The sequence below is a fragment of the Osmerus eperlanus genome, unplaced genomic scaffold, assembly GCF_963692335.1.
Source record: "Osmerus eperlanus unplaced genomic scaffold, fOsmEpe2.1 SCAFFOLD_292, whole genome shotgun sequence".
Classification (NCBI taxonomy): Eukaryota; Metazoa; Chordata; class Actinopteri; order Osmeriformes; family Osmeridae; genus Osmerus; species Osmerus eperlanus.
In genome coordinates, this window is record NW_026911368.1 from 11,108 (window position 1) to 32,940 (window position 21,833).

At 41.0% G+C, this 21,833-nt stretch overlaps 1 protein-coding gene across 1 annotated transcript; it reads left to right on the top strand.

Moving 5' to 3' along the window:
* Positions 1-2,148: 2,148 nt before the first annotated feature.
* Positions 2,149-10,369, top strand: LOC134015966 (zinc finger C2HC domain-containing protein 1A-like). Its single transcript, XM_062455442.1, has 9 exons — positions 2,149-2,223; positions 2,827-2,943; positions 3,130-3,159; positions 7,975-8,116; positions 8,346-8,494; positions 8,597-8,705; positions 9,249-9,354; positions 9,919-10,029; positions 10,237-10,369. The coding sequence occupies exons 1-9, from the start codon at positions 2,149-2,151 to the stop codon at positions 10,367-10,369; spliced, it is 972 nt and encodes a 323-aa protein (XP_062311426.1).
* Positions 10,370-21,833: the final 11,464 nt, after the last annotated feature.

Consider the following 21,833-nt stretch of genomic DNA (forward strand, 5'->3'; position numbering starts at 1 on the left):
CAGTTCCTCCATTTGTTAAAATATAAATGAGTAATTTCAAGACTGTCTACTGTAATTTTATGGGTCACAATTGCATTACTGGTATATCATCGTTAGGCTTTGCTTCGCTCCGAGTTGGCAATGTGCACCGACTGCACTCCTATTAATTGCTGGAGGTAAATAATTCCCTGATGACAAAATCAGAAGTTGTCCAGCTAACTCGGTAGTCCTGCTTCAAGATACAGGCCCCTCCTGTTCATTGCGTTTATGAGCTCTGTGGATACACAGAATACAGAAGCTGTATCCACCTACTATTTAGTACAGACATACACACTACAAGCTACAGACATAACCTAAGGTAAAGTGCAGTGTAAAGCTTTTCCTTACTCTAGCAAGCTCATTGTTAAACGTTAAACAGCTCGTGTATTGCTTATGAAAGGTTTTTTTTTAAGGAAATGTTTCTATTAGTAATACTCGTGTCAACTCTTACTGAGAAAAACGTCTGGAAGTGGTGTGCGCTTGTGATAAAATATGTAAAGACAAACTCAAAAGAAAATTGAATTGTCTACGTTTATTTAGGCTCATAGGTATTGCTCAGGCGGCACGGATGGTGCAGTGGGTAGCAGTGGGTAGCACTGCCGCCTCACAGCAAGGAGGTCCTGGCTTCGAATCCCCGTCGGCCGGTGCGGAGTTTGCATGTTCTCCCCATGTCTGCGTGGGTTTCTTCCGGGTACTCCGGTTTCCTCCCACAGTCCAAAGACATGCAGGTTAGGCTGATTGGTGAGTCTAAATTGCCCATAGGTATGAGTGTGTGAGTGAATGGTGTGTGTGCCCTGCGATGGACTGCGACCTGTCCAGGGTGTATTCCTGCCTTTTGCCCAGTGTATGCTGGGATAGGCTCCAGCCCCCCTGCGACCCTGTTGAGGATAAGCGGGTTCAGATAATGGATGGATGGATGGATTGATGGTATTGCTCAGTTGCATGTCCATTTAAAAATGACGCTTTATTCAGCACTATTTTGTCTCCAAATAAATTCTCAGGTACATTTTCAAGGGTGGGGTCCAAATTAGTGTTAAAGCAACGAAACCTGTCGATGTAAACTATAGGTTCGCTACTGCATATACACGTGTGCTGAAAAGGAACAGCCGCATCCACGCCCATCTACTGTTAAAACCACAACACAATATTTCTCTAAGCAGTAGGAATAGCCAATGGAATTTCTGGATATTGGGTTGTGAGGCGGTGTCTGTGCGCAGTTGCTACAGCAGCATCAACTGTAGACAAGAGCCAAGGAAGGCAGAAAGATGGAGGCTTTTGTGGGTAAGCTAGCATGCTGTTTTCACTTAATTGTAAGCTGGTGATACCGTTCCCAGGCATATATTATTTACTAAAGGGCTATGGCTATATTTAGTATACAGTAAACGTAGAACGTATCGGAAAGGAAATAGTTTGGTAGCTAGCCAGATGTCTCAAGCTAGCTACCCAGATGGCTAACGCTAGCTAGCCCAGCAGAATGAGACGCCCTGTTCTCATTCCTGTCTTACCCTCTATTGTCATATGTGTCGAAAAGGTAGAAAAAAAGTGTCTTGATAGGGAGCAAGTCGTTTTATGAACAAAGCATGTTACATACATGGATAGCTACAATTGAATGCTTTTTATTTTTAGCCAGATAACAGCGAAATTCAGGAAATATACAAATATATGGCTATCGTCAGCTAGCAATAATAGCCTACCGCACTATTACCGTTAACTACTGTATGCCTGTTAAAACATTTTTATTTTTTAGTTTGTGCTTAATTCAGCCCCGTCCCCTTTTTGAAATGTCTATCCTATTAGGATGCATTGTTCAAACGGGAATTACTAACGTGAAGTTAACATTACTCCATTCAGAATCACTACTAATGGTTTTGTCGCGCAATGCACAACTTCGGTGAATCTAACGTTACAGACATGGAAATAAAATGTACAATTTTGTTATTACACATTGGATAAAGATTCAACGAAATGTTAGTAGGTTAGAATGAAACCTACATGCAGTATCCAGACTTTTAACTTGATGACTATTGTATTGAACGTATTGAATTACGTTCACCATCCAAGCCAATGTGTCCATTTAATATGGTGCAAGTTATTGTGTTTTTTGTATGTTGTGTACTAATACATGCAGATATGGAAGCCCCACCTCCAAGTGAGGATCTAATTGCTTGCAAAATATGCGGGAGAAGTTTTTACTCTGGTGTACTCGTAAGTATTATATGTTTTGCTATTAAGAGAACAGTGTCTGTATAACTACTGTAATCCACTGTGCGTAGTGCAAAAACTTTGAGCTGCTGTGTCTTTTATTGTGTATTTTGTTGTGTCACATTATTTGGTTAAAGATGATTTTTTTTTTCCCGCATTGAGTGATTTATTATATTGTACTTCAATAGACATGCAAACACTTTCACTTATCTACAGAAATGTTTCTGAATTAGTTTATGTGAGATGCAATGAACTGACAATAGAATGTCGGCTGATGCAGTATACAGTATATAAGGTGTTATATGTAATATTTAAAAAATTGGGATTCTGGGATTACAGTAAACTTTAATTTTTTAATTGTGTTTAATTGTAGCAGTGTTATTTGCATGCAATTTATTGCCAGTCTTGTTGTCAGTGGGAAGAAAATGATCTAACAGATGCGTAACACCCCCAAGTTGTTTGTAGGTATGGTAGAAGGAATTACTGTATCTCCAAACATTCAGCTGATTAATTACATAGCAACAGGACACATAGTCTGCTTAATATCTGTGGCTTATGTCAGTTTCTCAGCATGGTTGTTTGATGAATTTCAACTTCTATTTGCAGAAGAAGCATGTTCCCATTTGCCAGAAATCTGCTGCTAAAAGGAGGAGGGTTTTTGACTCCAGCAGACAGAGGGCAGAAGGAACGGACATCTCCACTGTGAAGCCGATAAAACCTAAGGTAACAAGCCAGACCTGATATTGTGCCTATTTTTCTTGTGCCTATTTTCTCATCGAAACACTGATAGAATTTCCTTCTGACCTGTCCAGCTGGCCAGTCAATATATCTTTATGCAAGTTGTGCTGCTCCCATTCTCTTTTCCAAATGAAATTTTATACACTGAAACCACCTCTAATTATATTGCAGTTACACAGTGCATCCTACAAGTCTGATAAAGTAAGTTGAATAAATTATTTGTATTTGTTTGTGAGTACTCTGGCAGAAGTCCTACTGTAATGTATGTGTCTTTGGTGTGGTCGAAAGAACTGCATATTCTTCTCTGATTGTGCTGTCCTCAGGTTGGAACGGAACTATGTAAGCGGAAAGCATACTGCAACATATTTACTGCCAGACACAAGGACCATTCATGGCAGTGTGAAAAACGGGACACATTCAGTCCTGTCTGTAGCATTCATTAAGTGCAGAGCTGCTGTGTCTTTTATTGTGTATTTTGTTGTGTCACATTATTTGGTTAAAGATGATTTTTTTTTTCCCGCATTGAGTGATTTATTATATTGTACTTCAATAGACATGCAAACACTTTCACTTATCTACAGAAATGTTTCTGAATTAGTTTATGTGAGATGCAATGAACTGACAATAGAATGTCGGCTGATGCAGTATACAGTATATAAGGTGTTATATGTAATATTTAAAAAATTGGGATTCTGGGATTACAGTAAACTGTGTTTCGAGCCTATCAGTGTTTACTTTGACCCAGTGTTGTTGGTCATATATTGATCTGTGTTTCGAAGCAAACTGCAGGTTTAAATGTGTAGCTTTAAATGGGCTGACTACATGTAAGATCTGTGATGGGAATATTTGTGGAAATATTAATACATGAAACTGTACTTTCATGTTCCAGTTCAAGGTTGATGTGGCCTAATGGGACTCACAATGTCATTATGGGAGGATTGCGGCCTACCAGTACAGGCCAGGGGGGTTTGTATGGGAAGTAGTGGATCTAGACAATGGGGAATAGGCTGGATAAGGATTCCAAGTGGTAAAACAGGTATGGTTCAGTCAACGGGACCTTCAGGGACACCTTTACACTTTTGTTAGTGGCTTCAGCCATTCAAGCTAACGTCCTACTGCTATAAAACTGAGCGAAGGTACAGTACCTTTGTGAGAAACCTCACATCTATCCTCTGCTTCCAACATTGGCCATCTTAAAGGCATGCTATGCAGAAATCTTACCTTGGAAAAGGTATCTCAAAATGGATATAAAACCTAAAAATGGAACTGAGTGGGTGGGATTCAGGAGTGCTCTTTGTTTGTAAGCATAGGACCACAGCAAGGGTAAAATCCTGCATAGTATGCCTTTGGCTCTGCTGGGCTTGGCTCTTTTGTGCTAATCTTCTGAAGCTGATCTGTATCTCCTGGTAGTTGAACATGTAGGCCTACCGCTTAAATTTCAGCCATTCCAGTACATACTCAGCATATTCCAGGTAGTACCATCAGCAGACAGCCTACTATTGCTGTATTAGGAAGATTAGTAGACAGTAGCTTTAGAGAGATTGTAGCTGAAGCCACTCACATAAAAGTATGTACCATATGAAACCACTCTGGAGTATGAACAATCAAAAATTAAAGTTATAAAGCCACTGTTTTCAATTATATTAGATTGTATTATAGGTCGTATTTTCAGTCTTCCAATGAAATGCTATTGGATATAAATGAAAGGTGTGACAAGCCCAAGTTTTTTTGTTTAAGCTTGTGGAATGGGGTCCAGGTAAATTGTCTGTCTTTCAACAAAACATAGATATCACAATGTTACATTAGCCTTATATATGCCATAGACTGTAATGGCACTTATATAATGGCACTTATATAGTTGTATAGGTATTGTTGTTTTTTGTATTAACTGTCATATTGTTGTACTCTGTATGCTAGTTTGGAAGTTGATGTATTCTTCAAGGGTTCCGATTATATCTGTATGGTTACACTAGGACTCAGAACTGTACTGTCCTCTCAGATCCTCTTCGCACTTGTACTTGTGTTTGATCTGCATTTCGTTGTCGTCGCTCTGGATAAGAGCGTCTGCTAAATGCCATGTAATGTAAAAAAAAAGAAAAAAGAAAAAAAAAAGGGCTTTGTGGAAAAAGCAGTACAAACACATTTAGTGTGTGTTACATTTTAGTTTGGAAATGGTTTTAAAGCTTTACATTTTCAAGAATGGTGCTGGCCTTACAAACTGCATTCAATCTCCCATGTTAAAGGCAGGCATTTTTACAACAAACTGTTTTGGAACTCTCCTATGAACTCTCATGCTGGGAACTTGGCAATTTTGTAAATGCATTATAGTGAAGGGGGCACGGTTACATTCAATTCCAGTATATAAGCTGGACAGCATGGTCAGCCAACCTGTATTGCCAGGCTTGCTCTTCATATGTAAAACAACTGTAGCCATCTGTATTGTCTAGCAAATTGCTAATTTCTCTAACTGGAGTTTACAGAGGATGCAATACAGTATTACAAAGGATGGTCAGTGCCGTATGTAAATCAGGATGACACTGATGTTCTACTACTTCTGTCAATTGTTGTCAGTGTCAAAGGAATATTGCAGCAATTTCAGTATCGCTGTAACCGCCCTACACGCACTAAATAAATAAATGATTTTCTTGGTTTCTCACTTATTACCCAGACTCAAAAAATGCACATAGGGCCAGCTTTACCAAAGGATTCATACAGCTCCATACAGCTATAAAGAGAATAAGGGTATTCCCTTATCTATTCAGTCTATTACTGCTGAAGAAAGTATGCAAAATCCTGGGACGGGGTATGATAAAACAGATAAATGCCTCTAATTTTGAGAAAAGCTCTTTGAAAAAAACAAGTGCTGAAATTGTTTTTCTGAGTAAAATATGTTATTGTGTGAACTGTTAACTGTTTTTATCTTCAGTTATAAAAAAGTGCATTATGTTGCTCTTGTACACTGTCAAAGCTGTTTCACTGAAGTCTTGTTTACTAACTTCATAGGGTTACAGTGAATGGAAGTAAGAGGTTCCTGCCAGATAAAATTAGTTTGCATGAAATGAATGACGCTTCTCATTGCCGCTTTTTTGAGCATGCTACATTCTGCCCAGTGGTCTCTATAGCACAGAAATATATCAAACCGTGGGGAAATGGACAGTTGCTACTTCAATGGGATGTCTTGCCATCCTGGTAATCTAATAAACTTTATTCATTTTGTTTCATTGGTTTCACTTAAATTAAATGCAACAAATGACATGACATGGTCAACTCCACTTGTGTTGTTACGAATATAGCCTAATGCTTTAATCTGCCCTGGTTTAAACCCCAAAGGTATTTACATGGATTCCGTTACTTCTGTAGTTTCAGAAGTAAATGCGTTACTTCCAGCAAGATTTTTGTTTATGTCGTATAACTGCATGCGTGGTGGAAGCAGGCGTACTGTGTCTCACCACTTTAAGCAGGCGCAGAATGCAGTACATCTACTGTATGTCTGCTAAAAAAAACTCCCATCGTTCTCATACCGTCCAGTTCCTGCTGAGTAAATTTTTTGTATGATGCTCTGGAAGCCAATAACATTTCACCAATATAATTTATTCTGAGCATAAAATCATATATTCATTGTGACTTCATACTACAAATATTTTGATCATGTAAGTTTTATTTCTGCAAATGATGACCAGTTTTCAGCTTGGCTTTTAGTAGCCAGGCAATTATTTGAGGTTACTGCCAAATTTTGAATTGCACTTACATTATGGTAACTTGAAATGATGGCTCCTCTGCATAGTTCATAATGATCAATCCAGTCTATTGACAGTGCATTATATTGCATCAAATAAGTTGTAGTTTGTACATCTGTTATTTGATGGGATGGTGTTAACCTTTCCACTTTGGGAATTGAGGAATAAAACAGTTTGTCAACATGTTTGTGACTCCATGAAAGCACTGTGTTTTTACATTGTGTAAACTTGTAAATTCCAACAGTCCGAACGACCAAAAAAGCGATCAAACTGACACAGAAAGCATGAAGATTTCAAACAGTGTGTCAAACATTGCGGCGGTGACCCGGTCTTGCAGGTTCTTCCTATACAACATACGGAGAATCCGCCCCTTTCTCACCCCCTACTCGACCCAGCTCCTGGTCCAAGCGATGGTTCTGTCCCGCCTGGACTACTGCAATTCCCTCTTGGCTGGCCTCCCAGCGTCTGCCATCAGACCCCTCCAACTCATCCAGAATGCAGCAGCTCGTCTGGTCTTCAACCTTCCCAAATACTCACACGTCACCCCCCTGCTTACTTCCCTCCACTGGCTGCCTGTCATGGCTCGCATCAAATTCAAAACATTGGTGCTAGCCTTCCAAGCAGTTAAAGGGTCTTCCCCAGCTTATCTGCAAAAAATCATCAGACCCTACACCCCTGCCAGACCTCTTCGTTCAGCCTCCACAGGCCGCTTGGCACCTCCCCCTCTCAGAACCTCCACCTCACGCTCACGACTACTGTCTGTTCTGGCTCCACGGTGGTGGAACGAACTCCCCGTTGAGGTCAGAACTATAGAATCCCTCCCCACCTTCAAGCGCAAGCTGAAGACACACCTCTTCAAACAGCACCTCTCCCCATCCCTCCCTACCTCCCTGTGAACCTTAATTGTTGTCTCTGTGACTTGTGTATCAGTATTTTAGTTGGCTAGGTAAGCAGTGTTTGGATAGTTAACTTTGGTGACTTTTGCTCTGTTTGTTTGTTTGTTCAAAAAAAAAAAAAAAAAAAAAAAAAAAAAAAATGGCCCTTGTCCTTATCTTTGTTGTACAGGTAGCAGTTGAAATTGTACTTACCTCTAGGGTCTTTCAGCGAACTTATCCCTGGTTATGGGTATGCACTTTGTTGTACGTCGCTCTGGATAAGAGCGTCTGCCAAATGCCAATAATGTAATGTAATGTAACTTGCTTGTGACTGAATTCTGATGAGTTCATGATTGCACTTTGTTTGAAGTTTTTACATTGTGTAAATGTGTGAATTCCAACAGCCCGAACCGCCTAAGAAGCAATCAAACTGGCGCAGAAAGCACGAAGACTTCATCGCCACCATCCGGGCTGCTAAGGGAATAACTCAAGTCATGAAAGATGGAGGTCCTCTTCCCCCACCCCCACCCCCATCTTATGACCCAGGTAACATGACGACACAAACATCACTATCTGTTCAACATTTCTAGTCACATATTAATAGGACATTTTTGTGATAAGCAAGTGTTCTTGTTTGGCAGTGTGACTCTAAGTACCTTCTCAAGTACCTTGCTCGGTTATGCAAAAGGTGGGTGGTGTACTGTATTGTAATGCTTTTGGAGGGTTGGAAGGCGATATTGAGTGTTCTGTTATCCTGTGTTGTGCTTCTGTTCAGATTACATCCAGTGTCCTTACTGTCAGAGGCGCTTCAGTGAAAACGCAGCAGACAGGCACATCAAGTTCTGTAAGGAGCAGGCAGCTCGCATCTCCAACAAGGGAAAGTTTTCAGGAGATACCAAAGGGAAGCCTCCGGTGAGGACCCAGGTAGGCCCGGCGCTTACAGAGATGAGTGCCGTAGTGGCTGTGGAGCACCCTTTGCCCCAGGGTGTCCTGAGTGTCTGTCAGCTTGTGTTCCTGTGTCAACAGTACAAGCCTCCCCCAGTGAAGAAGACCAGTTCCCCCGCAGTGTCCTCCGTGCCACCCTCCTCCTCCTCCCGCTTGCCACAGCGCTCCTTGTCCGGGCAGTCTGCTGCAGGTACAAGCTGCTGGAGCCAAGACTCAATCCGGCAAATCCCTCCACCATTTTGTTTCTACCAGTTTTTGTCTTGAGCAGCCATCAAAGAGAACCCTCAACCAGTTCTAAAACAAATGAATGGTTTCATTGGTTTTATTCAATTATTCTTGATTCTTTACTTTTAGGTAGTCTTTTACGTTTTGGAAAAGTAAATTCTGAGATGCAAGTTGATGTTATTTCATTTTTACTTTACAATAGTTATGTTTGCACTCATGCCTGGATTTCTGTGTTCTAGGGTCGTAAGAGTTTGGGGAGAAGTATGCACTGTTTCACTGACTCATGGACAGAGCGACTGGCTTGCATCTTAGTGCTTAGAAAAAACGTTCCGTATGATTTTGCCAATCTGCTTCCTGCAGGCGAACACTGCATGCTTTTGAGCATAAACAGAATAGACCCTGATGAGAAATCCTCTAAGTGAGGTAACTTTGGTGTGCTAAAATGGAAATCGCTATGTGAGAACGGCCAACAAAAACCCCTTTTCTTCCCTCTTTTGCCTGTACGCAGGGGTTCCCTCCAGCAGAACGCCCTCGGCTGGGTCTGTGAAAGGCGTGTCCTCCGGGTGCTCACAGTCTCGCACCAACTCTGCTGGCCTTACCAGTCCTCCATCTGGGTGAGGCTCATGGTGCACTTCTCTTTATTGGAGGAGTGACTGACCGCTGGTGCATTCTGTGGCTATTATGCTTATCTGTCACAGATTTACTGGTGGCCATTGGTTACTTACTGAGAGAGGCTTATTTATCTATGCTATGGATAACTGATGCTTTATGTGAAATGTACCTAATCTAATGTTCTGTAGTGATTTGATGACCTTTGGTTTGTACTTACTGTACATGGCTTTGGATAAAAGTGTCTGCCGAGTGTTACACTGGTAGCGAGTTCTGCTAAACAGTCAGTCTATTGTAAATAATAATTTTCGACCCCATCAGTACAGCTGCTAGTTCTATGAGAAGTCGCCTTCACATGATTGAGGGTATAAATAGTCTATTGTTGTTGCAAGACACTAAACCCAGTGTTCATACTGTACATATTGCTCTGAATGTTATTTTGGGATATCTTTTCCCATTTACCTCAAAACCGGCAAATTAAGCATTATATTATTATTATTATTATTATTATTGTGACATATTTCATGCCTAATTGCTTTACTTATATTTCCCATGTGTTTTATGCCTAGATTAAATATGAAATCTGGAACAGGAACTTCTCCAGGATCTTTGAAGAATACATCATCTGGGGTTGGAATGAATAGAAAGAAAGTCTATGATGCAGATAGCTACAATTCTAGGTATTGGTTTTGCTAATTGCTTGTGACTTTTTATGCCAGCTTGAACTGATCCAATAATTCCATGCAAATGCTCATTGACCCACTATCTGATGCTTGGGCTGTACGTATGAGAACCTCCTGAGGAAATGTCTTGATTTGGCTCTGGGTGCCCGCTAGTGGTAGATTGTGGTGTAGATGGTGTTCCTGACTATGACTCTCTTTTGCAAGGAATCATGCCAAAAGTGGTGGTGAAGTGGATTCAGCTCAGCAGACCAAGTTCTGTCATGAATGTGGGACCAAGTATCCTGTGGACTGGGCCAAGTTCTGCTGTGAGTGTGGGGTGAGAAGGATGTGCATTTAAGTGTAGGACATCAGACTGATATACTGATTTTTATTACTGTTCTATTGCTACCATCCTCCCACATGATTGCTTATTGCTTACCCTTTCAAATAGAATGCCAGTTGCTTGATTATGACTTCCACCCACTTCATAAAAGTGTGTCCTTGATGTGCAATATGATTGACTACTATTTGAATATGGGATGTCTTTAAGAATTTCTTCCTAAATGTACAGCGGGTTTAAGACCAACACTCCCTGTGGGTCCACAGTTCCCTTGGAAATTAGGCTTTAATTAATGAAATGTGAAAGTCAATAAAATGCTATGAAATGGTCCCATTTCACTTTAATGTTCATATGTAAACAGTTTAATATGAGGACTTCCTCTAAGTTGTAGCTTATGTATCTTTCATTTAAAGGAAAATAGACAATACAATATCTACAATAGGGACCTACTTTAGTGTTTTAAATTTATTTTTTAACAAATGATACATTTACAATTTGTGAATAACAAAATTGAAATTACATTTATTTTGGCTGCTTTTTAATTTATTTATTTTGTTAAATGGTATAGAAATTAAATGTGTAATGTTTTTGTTTTTAATAATTAAATTTAACCGGTATTAGGAAAGAAATTGATTTTTCTTTACAGTGCATACAAGTATTTTATTTCACTGTTTTTTTTTACAGTATGTTTCTGCGTGTGTACAATGATAGTTTCAAAATAATTTTCTAAGTTTGGAAAAGACTATAGCGACTAAGGCTAAGACTAAGGAGCATCGGCACCATATCATGCAAAGCAAATGCAAAATCAAATACTGTCATACTGTATATGCAGGAAACCTTAAGCAGTGTTGTCTGCCTAAAACAGGGGCTTTGGTGCTTTCACCTCCAATGAGCTTGCAATCTACAGTTCTTATCAGTTGATGTACTTTCAATTCACTGTATGAATACTGTCAATATAGCTGATGGATTAAAAACACAGAAATGTACCAAATGCTGTTGTAATCTTGAGTTTATAATAAATAACCAGACACAAATGAATTGGGTAGGTTTTTTTTTTTGCTCTTTTACCATACAAATACAGCGAGGTTTGTCTTTAGAATGTGTCGTATATTATGAGGAGAATACACAGCACTCCTGTTTGTTTTTTAACCTCAATCAGATGCGGTTGAAGATGGAGATGTGATGAAAGGGCCATGGTGCACAATTGAGACCCTAGCTAAATGGCAATATTCGGCCACCATACACACAGCTCCACACCATCTCTTAAGCTTTTTGAATGACCCAAATGCATTGTATGCACTGCTTTTTTTGTTGTCGATGAATTTATTATCATCATATGGGGCGACATGGCTCAGGCAGTAAGAACAGTTGTCTGGCAGTCGGAGGGTTGCCTGTTCGATCCCCCGCCCGGGCTGTGTCGAAATGTCCCTGAGGAAGACACCTAACCCCCAAATGCTCCTGACGAGCTGGTCGGCGCCGTCAATCGCCGTCGGTGTGTGAGTGTGTGTATGAATGGGTAAATGAGAAGCATCAATTGTTTTGTATGTGGCTTTCACATGCCATCCACAGGAGCCTGATGGACCAGCTTATGACATTCCAAGCCCAAACCGAACCCTCCCAATTGCACCTCGCCCTTCGGAGTTGAAGTACCGCTACTGGCACGGTTCGGAATTGGGTTCATCAGTGCACCACAGCACGGTGGCTTACCAGCCAAGCCACCCAGCAGCCCTTGCACTGCTATTTTGTGAAATGTTGCTTATCCCTGAATATTCCTATTCAGGAGACATGTAAGGACAGGCCCGTGGAAGTCAGCTCTCAGGTGCTTTCCAGGCTCCCTTAAATGATCTTGCTTGGATCTATGTTATTTGGTTAATAATAAAAATAAACTGCCAAGGTGCATTGCAGAGAAAGTTTAATAAATACAAGTACTATAAAATAACCATAAGTTTATTATGCACAACTTATAAAATCACTGAAAAGTAATCAGTGTTAACAGTATAAAACAAATCTAATTTAAAAACAATGCCAAAGTTCAGAAGTAAATACCGCGAATTACGTCAGAATAGCTTTATACAATTTAAAATCAACCCAGACCCTAGCCTTCACCAAAGCTAGAAAGGCACTACATCCAGACCCTCCCAGTTTTCTGTTTTATTTATTCTGCTTTTATATATTGCTAGCTTCACCTCTCTTTCTATAAAGTTGAGCAGTTGAAACTTCAATGCATTAGATTTCTAGTATCCGGCTCCAAAGATAAACGCTGTTTTTCACCATTTCTCATTAAAACTATTGAACAATAATTCTAAAACCTTAAATTGTATGTTGGACTCTGCATAGCAGTCTCATTTCACAAAAAGGAAAGTTAACAGAAACATGGATTTATAGCAGAAATAAAATGATTAACAGCAACAGCTCCATGCAATAGTCTCCACTGGAGGTCGCTTTTCTTTGAAGGGGGTTTGTACAAAACCCTCCACACTGGCTTTGTAGTACTCTTTACATTCAGGTTCTTTCTCCACAGAGTGTCTACCCTTCCATTTCATTTTTTCTTGTTTAAATCCAACACACATTGTACATTACCTTGTTGTTCACCATATAGAGATCTGAGTAGTCTATGTTCTCACATAAAAAATGGCTTGTTAATCTAGCTAAATCCAAATTTAAAAAGAGTTCTGGAAAAGGGTCATCCATGTCCGGAAACTATCCCATTGCAGTTGCATGGCAAGCTTCTCAACTGCAAGTTTGTCACGCCACCGTTTTAAAATGTCCCTTGTGTGACGCAAGGATCGGTCACCTAGCAGAGATGCCACTGCTTTTGCATTGTGTAGTCCAGATCCTGCTGCATCCACTATGCCGGAAAAGTACAGTTCCAGTAGAACACTCTGTGTGTGTGGTGCAATCCTGTATATTAAATTTGGCTCCGAAGATTAGAGGCTCTTCCAGCAGCCAGTAGACTGAGGCTGTTGACTCTAGTCTTTTCCATTGGAGATTTGTTTGCTTTTATTGGCAACGCTGCTTGATTACCACTATGCACTATGCTGTGGCGAGAAATGAGCAAACAAGCGCACGGCATTTCCCCAGAAGTATCCGGCTGGGGATGAGAGGGAGAGCGATTTCAGAACTGCTGCGGAAAACAGAGAAGAGAAAGTGTGCTTTTAAGAATTTGATCAAATCTCCTAACTCCGCAACTGCTGCTAGCTTTGTGGCAACTCAGGAGATATTATACAACGGATAGGTCCGGTCCATTGTCTCTATTGGTCAGTTTGCGTTCCAGCCGTGCCAATATCCACGATATACGCACGGCTAAATGGAATGTTCATCTTTTAAAATAACTCAGTGTTTGTAGATTACGGTTATCTATTTTGTAATCGAAATGAACGTAACTTAACGTTATCATCATCTTGCCTCTAGTACCCTACCAAAGTAAAGTAAAATAAAATTTCGGAATACCAGCAAGACAACCAAACCAATGATGACTCATAACGACACAGAATTATTTAAATTCCTGCAAGTAATCTGGCAGTGTCCACAACAAAAACAAATCACTTGTGTGTGTCAGTGTCGTCTGGTGTAACGTGAACTAGCAAGCTAGTTAACGTTAATGCAGTGGGGATACCTTATTGCAATTGCGTTGCTTAGCTAAGGTTAGTGCAGTGGGGATACATTATTCCTACTAACGTTAGCTAACGTTAGTACCGTTGCTTCGATAGTGGAGTGGTGGGGATACATTATTGCTAGCTAACATTCACAATACCATTGCTTAGAAACCAATAAACGAATACAAAAGAATCCTGCACCGATCCGTCAGGATAAACAGTAGTCCACACACAGACCTACAGTGGTGTGAAAAAGTGTTTGCCACCTTCCTGATTTCTTATTTTTTTGCATGTTTGTCACACTTAAATGTTTCAGATCAAACAAATTGAAATATTAGTCAAAGACAACACAAGTAAACACAAAATGCAGTTTTTAAATGAAGGTTTTTATTATTAAGGGAGAAAAAAAATCCAAACCCACATGGCCCTGTGATTGCCCCCTAAACCTAATGACTGGTTGGGCCACCCTTAGCAGCAACAACTGCAATCAAGCGTTTGCAATAACTTGCAATGAGTCTCTTACAGCGCTGTGGAGGAATTTTGGCCCACTCATCTTTGCAGAATTGTTGTAATTCAGCCACATTGGAGGGTTTTCGAGCATGAACCGCCTTTTTAAGGTCATGCCACAGCATCTCAATAGGATTCAGGTCAGGACTTTGACTAGGCCACTCCAAAGTCTTCATTTTGTTTTTCTTCAGCCATTCAGAGGTGGACTTGCTGGTGTGTTTTGGATCATTGTCCTGCTGCAGAACCCAAGTTCGTTTCAGCTTGATGTCACGAACAGAATGGCCGGACATTCTCCTTCAGGATTTTTTGGTAGACAGCAGAATTCATAGTTCCATTTATCACAGCAAGTCTTCCAGGTTCTGAAGCAGCCAAACAGCCCCAGACCATCACACTACCACCACCATATTTTACTGTTGGTATGATGTTCTTTTTCTGAAATGCTGTGTTACTTTTACGCCAGATGTAATGGGACACACACCTTCCAAAAAGTTCAACTTTTGTCTCGTCAGACCACAGAGTATTTTCCCCAAAGTCTTGTGGAACATCAAGATGTTTTCTGGCAAAATTGAGACGAGCCTTAATGTTCTTTTTGCTCAGCAGTGGTTTTCGTCTTGGAACTCTGCCATGCAGGCCATTTTTGCCAGTCTCTTTCTTATGGTGGAGTCATGAACACTGACCTTAACTGAGGCAAGTGAGGCCTGCAGTTCTTTGGATGTTGTTGTGGGGTCTTTTGTGACCTCTTGGATGAGTCGTCGCTGCGCTCTTGGGGTAATTTTGGTCGGCCGGCCACTCCTAGGAAGGTTCACCACTGTTCCATATTTTCGCCATTTGTGGATAATGGCTCTCATTAGTCCCAAAGCTTTAGAAATGGCTTTATAACCTTTTCCAGACTGAGTCCCAAAGCTTTAGAAATGGCTTTATAACCTTTTCCAGACTGATAGATCTCAATTACTTTCTTTCTCATTTGTTCCTGAATTTCTTTAGATCTCGGCATGATGTCTAGCTTTTGAGGATCATTTGGTCTACTTCACTTTGTCAGGCAGGTCCTATTTAAGTGATTTCTTGATTGAGAACAGGTATGGCAGTAATCAGGCCTGGGTGTAGCTAGAGAAATTGAACTCAGGTTTGATAAACCACAGTTATGTTTTAACAGGGGGGCAATCACTTTTTCACACAGGGCCATGTAGGTTTGGATTTGTTTTTCATTTAAAAACTGCATTTTGTGTTTACTTGTGTTGTCTTTGACTAATATTTAAATTTGTTTGATGATCTGAAACATTTAAGTGTGACAAACATGCAAAAAAATAAGAAATCAGGAAGGGGACAAACACTTTTTCACACACTGTAGATCCACAAATTCATGGTTTATTAAACTGCAACAAAAATGTGCCTTTAACAAAGGGAACAGGGAATTCTTTCCATTGCAGTCCTACACCATTTACGTGGCTCAGTCACGGTCCGAACTGAGAGCTGTCTATCCCAGCATGCACCCTCTTAAGATCTCCCCACAAAACCCAGCCCCTCACCAGCTGACAAAGTTCCTGAAACGACCAGGGGGTCTCCTATGCCTGTGCGGTCGTGTGGGGGCCACAGGCGATTGGGGAACCGTCCGTGCGGGGGAGGGGTCCAGGGGGGACAGGAGGGGGCTGTGGGGAGAGCAAGCTGGGGAGAGGCCTCAGTGGTGCGAGGGCCCGCAGGGCTCGTCGGGGTCTGAGGAGGGGTGGCATTACCATGGTACGGGGCCAACCTGTCTCTGTGAAGAGCCACCATCCTTCCCCAGGGTGGCATTTGAACCCAGTACACAACCTCGCCCATTCTCTCCAGGACCCTGCAGGGGCCCACCCACTCACTGTCCAGTTTTGGGCACCGGCCTTTCTGTCTCCGGGGGCTGTACACCAGATAAGCTCACCAGCCTCAAAGTGCCTGCCCCGGGCCCGAACCTCATAATTCCTTTTCTGTAGTGCCCCTGCGTCCAGCAGATGTCCTCTGGTGAATGAGTGGGCTGTCTCCAGGCATACTCTGGACCGGGGGGGACTGAGGGGGAGTCAGGGGGGCGACCAAACACCAGCTCAGCTGGGATGCGGATCTCTTTCCCTAACATGAGAAGGGCAGGGGTGCAGCAGGTGGAGTCCTGCACAACAGACCGTAGGCTATGAGCGCCAGGGGCAAGTGCAGGTCCCAGTCCTTCTGGTGTGTGGCTGAGATGATAGCCAGCTGTTCCCCCAGAGTCCCTTTGAATCTTTCGACTAGGCCATCGCACTGAGGGTGCAGTGGAGTGGTGCGGGCTTTGTGCATGCCAAAACATCACTCCCAGTTGCCCCTGCAACTCCATGTTGGATTCCTGTGAGACTTGAGGTAGGTTGTTACCGTAGGATTCGAACAACACCTCATCATCCACATGCTCATTGGTATATAAAGCAGAGTAAAACTGCACTGCCCGTATCTACGTATCTCATTTGGTTGCTTAAGCTCCCTCCTGTGGCAGAACACAGGGAATGTATAAATCTCCTTTGGCCATTTTTCTTCTGTAGATTTAAGAAGAACTTAGACTGTGTGTGCATCAAACTAGCACTCTGGAATCAATCGTGATCGAACCAAGGTCCCTTGCGCTTTAGTATTTTTTGGTTTTTTTTTTTTTTTTAGATCTGAGGACTTCAAAATGTCCTTGATTTCCTGTGGACTCTAACTGCTAACTTTTCGATAGACCTGGTAATGTCCCATGTGACATTGAGAGTATACTATTTGTTGACTACTAATGTCCACCTTCAGCCAGATGGAAATTCCTTAGAATTTCCATGTCTGGACAATTCTGACGTTTGTCACTAGTAAATGAGGAACAGTCCTTAAAGTCATTATTTTTGCCGGTGAGGCACTTCCAGCATTATGGATGTGACATTTGGACACAAAATGACAAAGTCCCTCTGAAAAATTCCACTTCTAACATGATAAAAAATGTTGTGACGCAAAAAGACATATTTTGGGGAGACTATACACTCTAAAAACTCTTCGTATTGATTTTTATGAGGAGATATCAGCGTTATGGATGTGACACCATTGCGTTGTAGATGTGACAGGTCTGAAATGCACATTGTTTGACGATCTACAGTACTGTGTACCTGTACCTGTATAACATTCTGTACAGATAAGATTCTTTCAAAAATAATTCAATGAAAGGTAAATAAACGTACTATACATTTTACATTACATTTTAGTCATTTGGCAGAATAGTTAAATCAAATCAATATTTTTGGTGCCCACCCTTCGGCGTTAAAACTGCTGTAGGGAAAATTCACAGAGTAAAAGTACAAATCAAAATCAGACCAATCTGCCCTAATGAACAAGCTGGTTCCTTCAAAGCTCTCGAAGATTTATGTTAAGAGTGTATGAATATATATGTATACACAACCTGTAATCAATATATCATATGTATGCTGTTTTATTAAATTGAATGAACCTAGAACATTTTTATAACTGAACTTATGAAAACGCAAGAAACCACAGTGTACACTGTCGAAAAGAGAGTAAAGACTGCAAGTTAAAGAATTACGTTTATTCACTTCGAAGAAAGTAGTAATCAGATATGTAGTATTATATAGTCAATGATTTCACTGATGTTTATTATATATTTTCTATGATTTTACTGCTGTTCAGTATGTCTGTATACTTTCTATGACTTATGTTTTATATTTTCACTGATGTCTATCATATCATTTCTATGATTTTGATTTGACTGCTGTTCAGTACATCTGTATACTCTCTATGACTTATTACTGATAAATATTGTTGTTAGAAACGCATAAGTGACCCATGTGTAATCCAAAGTTAAGTTTTTTGTTTTGGAAATCAATGGGGCAATTCGCCACAATGGTTTCAGGACTTAAAAGTAAATACCTGTAACATAGCCCAGTCATATGATGGTTTTCAAGAAACCTATTGGTTGTGTTGAGATAAGGACTGTGCATAAAATGAGAGTTTAGTCTGATATACAAGGTTGAAAATCTGAGGATTTGAACTGGCTGTTGTGCACGTGCCACAATAAAGTCATATTTTCTGAAGAACTTGCTGTCGTGGGATCTTTCGCTTCTTGGACTTGTTTTACAACTGATTGGACCTGGATTGGAGAGCTACCGTTTCCTAGTAATGACATTGCATCACGTCTCTGGAATATAGAACTGCAGGACAGCGTTGGCTCAGACAATCAGCAGGGAGGTTGTTCCAAGTATGATGGAGAACTTGCCACAGTTCTTCTGCAGACTTTGGTTGGCTCCTTGCTTCTGATCTCAGACAGCCTTGATCAAGTTTTTATGTAAAAAGTAGTCAATTGCTTACAGTAATATGTTATTTCAAAAAAATTTAATCTTTTGGAATGAATATTTGGAAATCTCAAATGTGTTCTTTTTTGCCAACACATACACAAAAATAAACATATATATAATAAAGTCTAGGGTGCCTAAGACTTTTGCACAGTACTGTACTTCCCAATCAAATTTTTATCATGACACATTTGTTGTCATCGGAAATGGTTCTGAATATCAGAGCTCCACACAGTTTCTCCTTGGTTCCTGGTTGGTTATGATGTCCAAGGTTTGCTGTTGCAGAAATGAAACCATTGCACCAGTCGCACTGAAACAATCAGAATAATACCAAACATGAATATTATCTAAACTGAATTTGTCATGAAACATCCGATGCTTTATGCATACTTTGAGGGAAACTGAGGAATGAGGGAGATGTGAGAGGGAGGGAGTAAGGAAGGGGGGTCCAAGAATAATGTCTGGGCCCAACAGGCCGTGCTTCCTGAAACCTTCCCGTGCTGTAAAGGATGTTGCACCCTGAGAGGAGGGGGATTCACAGGGGGTTCAGGAAGACAGTTGTTTTGGGAACAATGCATGAGGTTTTCCCCCACAGTCTCCTGCCCGTATGGGTGCAGAGAAGATGGGGGCTAACGGTGTATGCTCCTGGGGTTAAATTACTTTACCGCCACATATTGCCACCGTACCAGAGGAAGCCAGCAAGCTGACCAGCGCACTGAGTGACAATGCCAGATTTTAATCATTTCCGCCTTACATGAGTGTCAGATTTAATGCTGCTATGTCCCACAATTTCAGCCACAGCTAAGCTATAATCTTCCACAGAACACAAGAAAACGGGCGAAACAAACTCTCCTACACTCGCTTTTTACACACCAAAAAAACCCCAGACACTACCACCAGTTGCAAAACGGACAAAAAGAAAAAGTTAGAAACAACTTAGCCACTTACTCCTTAGAGTTAGTAATGCACGCTCATGCAGTCTCACCCTCACCATCTATACTCTGAGAGAGAGAGAGAGAGAGAGAGAGAGAGAGAGAGAGAGTGAGAGAGAGCTTTGTTTACAGAGTTTCCAAGACATTGTTTGGCATAAAGTATGCACTGCACAATTTGCCTGTGTTTGGTTGCTTGTTGAGGCATTATACTGTACAAGATTATTATTTCAGATAAGGTGATATAAACACATTTCCATTGAATAAAAAAGATCATATATTTTTAACATAAGTACATTAACTAAAGCGTGTTGCAGGACATTTACTTTCAGACCCAGCTAGCTGGATCAAGGCGTAGAAAATGATTAATTACTGAGCTTAAGTTTCAGAAATGGATCTGCTTTCACAAAATAAGTCAAGTTCCTAAAATACAATATTTGTGTAATTTTCACCTGCAAAGACAACATAGCTGCCTGCAATTCCCACATTCTGAACATGCTGTAACCAAATTGTCCTGTATCGAATTGCAGACTTCAATCTCACTAGTATCCAAAGCAAACAGCATTTGAAACCATTTGAATTTTGCCTCAAGCTTTAGAAGTCACAAAACATCTCATGGTCATGCTTACATGCAGTTGTCAACCGTATGCTCCCAAAGGGGTCATCCCTATGTTCCCACAGCCTATGTTCCCACATTTCTAATATTAAATTTTTTTTCAAAATTAAATGTTTATTATTGGGGCGGCACGGATGGTGCAGTGGGTAGCACTGCCGCCTCACAGCAAGGAGGTCCTGGGTTCGAATCCCCGTCGGCCGGGGCCTCTCTGTGCGGAGTTTGCATGTTCTCCCCGTGTCTGCGTGGGTTTCCTCCGGGTACTCCGGTTTCCTCCCACAGTCCAAAGACATGCAGGATAGGCTGATTGGAGAGTCTAAATTGCCCGTAGGTATGAGTGTGTGAGTGAATGGTGTGTGTGCCCTGCGATGGACTGGCGACCTGTCCAGGGTGTATTCCTGCCTTTCGCCCAATGTATGCTGGGATAGGCTCCAGCCCCCCTGCGACCCTGTTCAGGATAAGCGGGTTAGGATAATGGATGGATGGATGTTTATTATTGATCGTGTAAACTGAACTTTATATATTTAGATGTCAAAATAGTCCTCAAAGGACAGCACTTGCAGATGCCTGTTCCTGGCACATAAAAGATTGAAAAGTACTGATGTAGAGCCCTTTCCAGTTTTAAGTGAACTGCATAAATAGTGTTTTTTTTTTTTTATTATTTCGCTTGTTTGCTTGTTCATTAAAAACTTATAGATAATTGAACGTGTACTGTGTCTAAATTGCACAAACATACACTGGATTTCTTCAGGTCCCATGCAAGCAGCCTGCTGAGTGTGAAGTCAACTGAACATAGAGCTGTGGGAACATAGGGCTGTGGGAACATAGAGCTGTGGGAACATAGACACGCTCCCCTCCCAAAAAGTCACTGTCATGAGAGGCACAGAAAACCACAGAAAATGCTAGTCCATGTAATGTGACAGAGTGGCCCATTGTGAAGGGCGTCCTGCACAGGACCAATCTTTCAGACATGAGGAGGTATGGTGTGCCTATCCTAAAGGAGCATCTGCTGTGGAAAAAGTATTCCAATGGTCCCAGAGTCCTCCACTGGAGCAGAATGTTCATCATCACTACCCAAAGTATCTTCCTTCTGCTAACTGTTCCTGTCATTTAATACCATGTAGCATTTCTCTATTTCTCTGAGGATACTGCGGATTCTGCAAAGTCTTTGCTTTCCTTTCGGTTCCTTCAGGTGATGAGGCTGTGTACAGTTGAACTGTGATAGATTATCAAAGAAAGAAAAATAAGAATAAACAGTATGTATATACTGAAAATGTATTGTGAGAATGAATAAGCACACTTTGATCTGATTGTTGATTTTTCTTACCTCAGTTAAGGAACAGGTACAGTTCAGTGATACTGTTGTATGTCTCATGAGTTTCCACAAGTCACATTTAATTGTGCTCATTGCTCTCTTTAGGGTTTGAATTGGAATACTGCAAACCATTTTGTGAATGCCATGTGTCTCCTGAAAGCATATCAATAAAATGGGAAAATGTAAATTTATCTTTGTATTGGCAAACA

What these genes read in the sequence shown, in the direction of transcription:
- LOC134015966 (XM_062455442.1), top strand. Translation starts at nt 2,149, where the DNA reads ATGGAAGCCCCACCTCCAAGTGAGGATCTAATTGCTTGCAAAATATGC. An exon ending in CATCCTACAAGTCTGATAAA is followed by an intron (nt 3,160 to 7,974) that starts GTAAGTTGAATA and finishes GAATTCCAACAG; the next exon opens with CCCGAACCGCCTAAGAAGCA. An exon ending in AGCCTCCGGTGAGGACCCAG is followed by an intron (nt 8,495 to 8,596) that starts GTAGGCCCGGCG and finishes CTGTGTCAACAG; the next exon opens with TACAAGCCTCCCCCAGTGAA.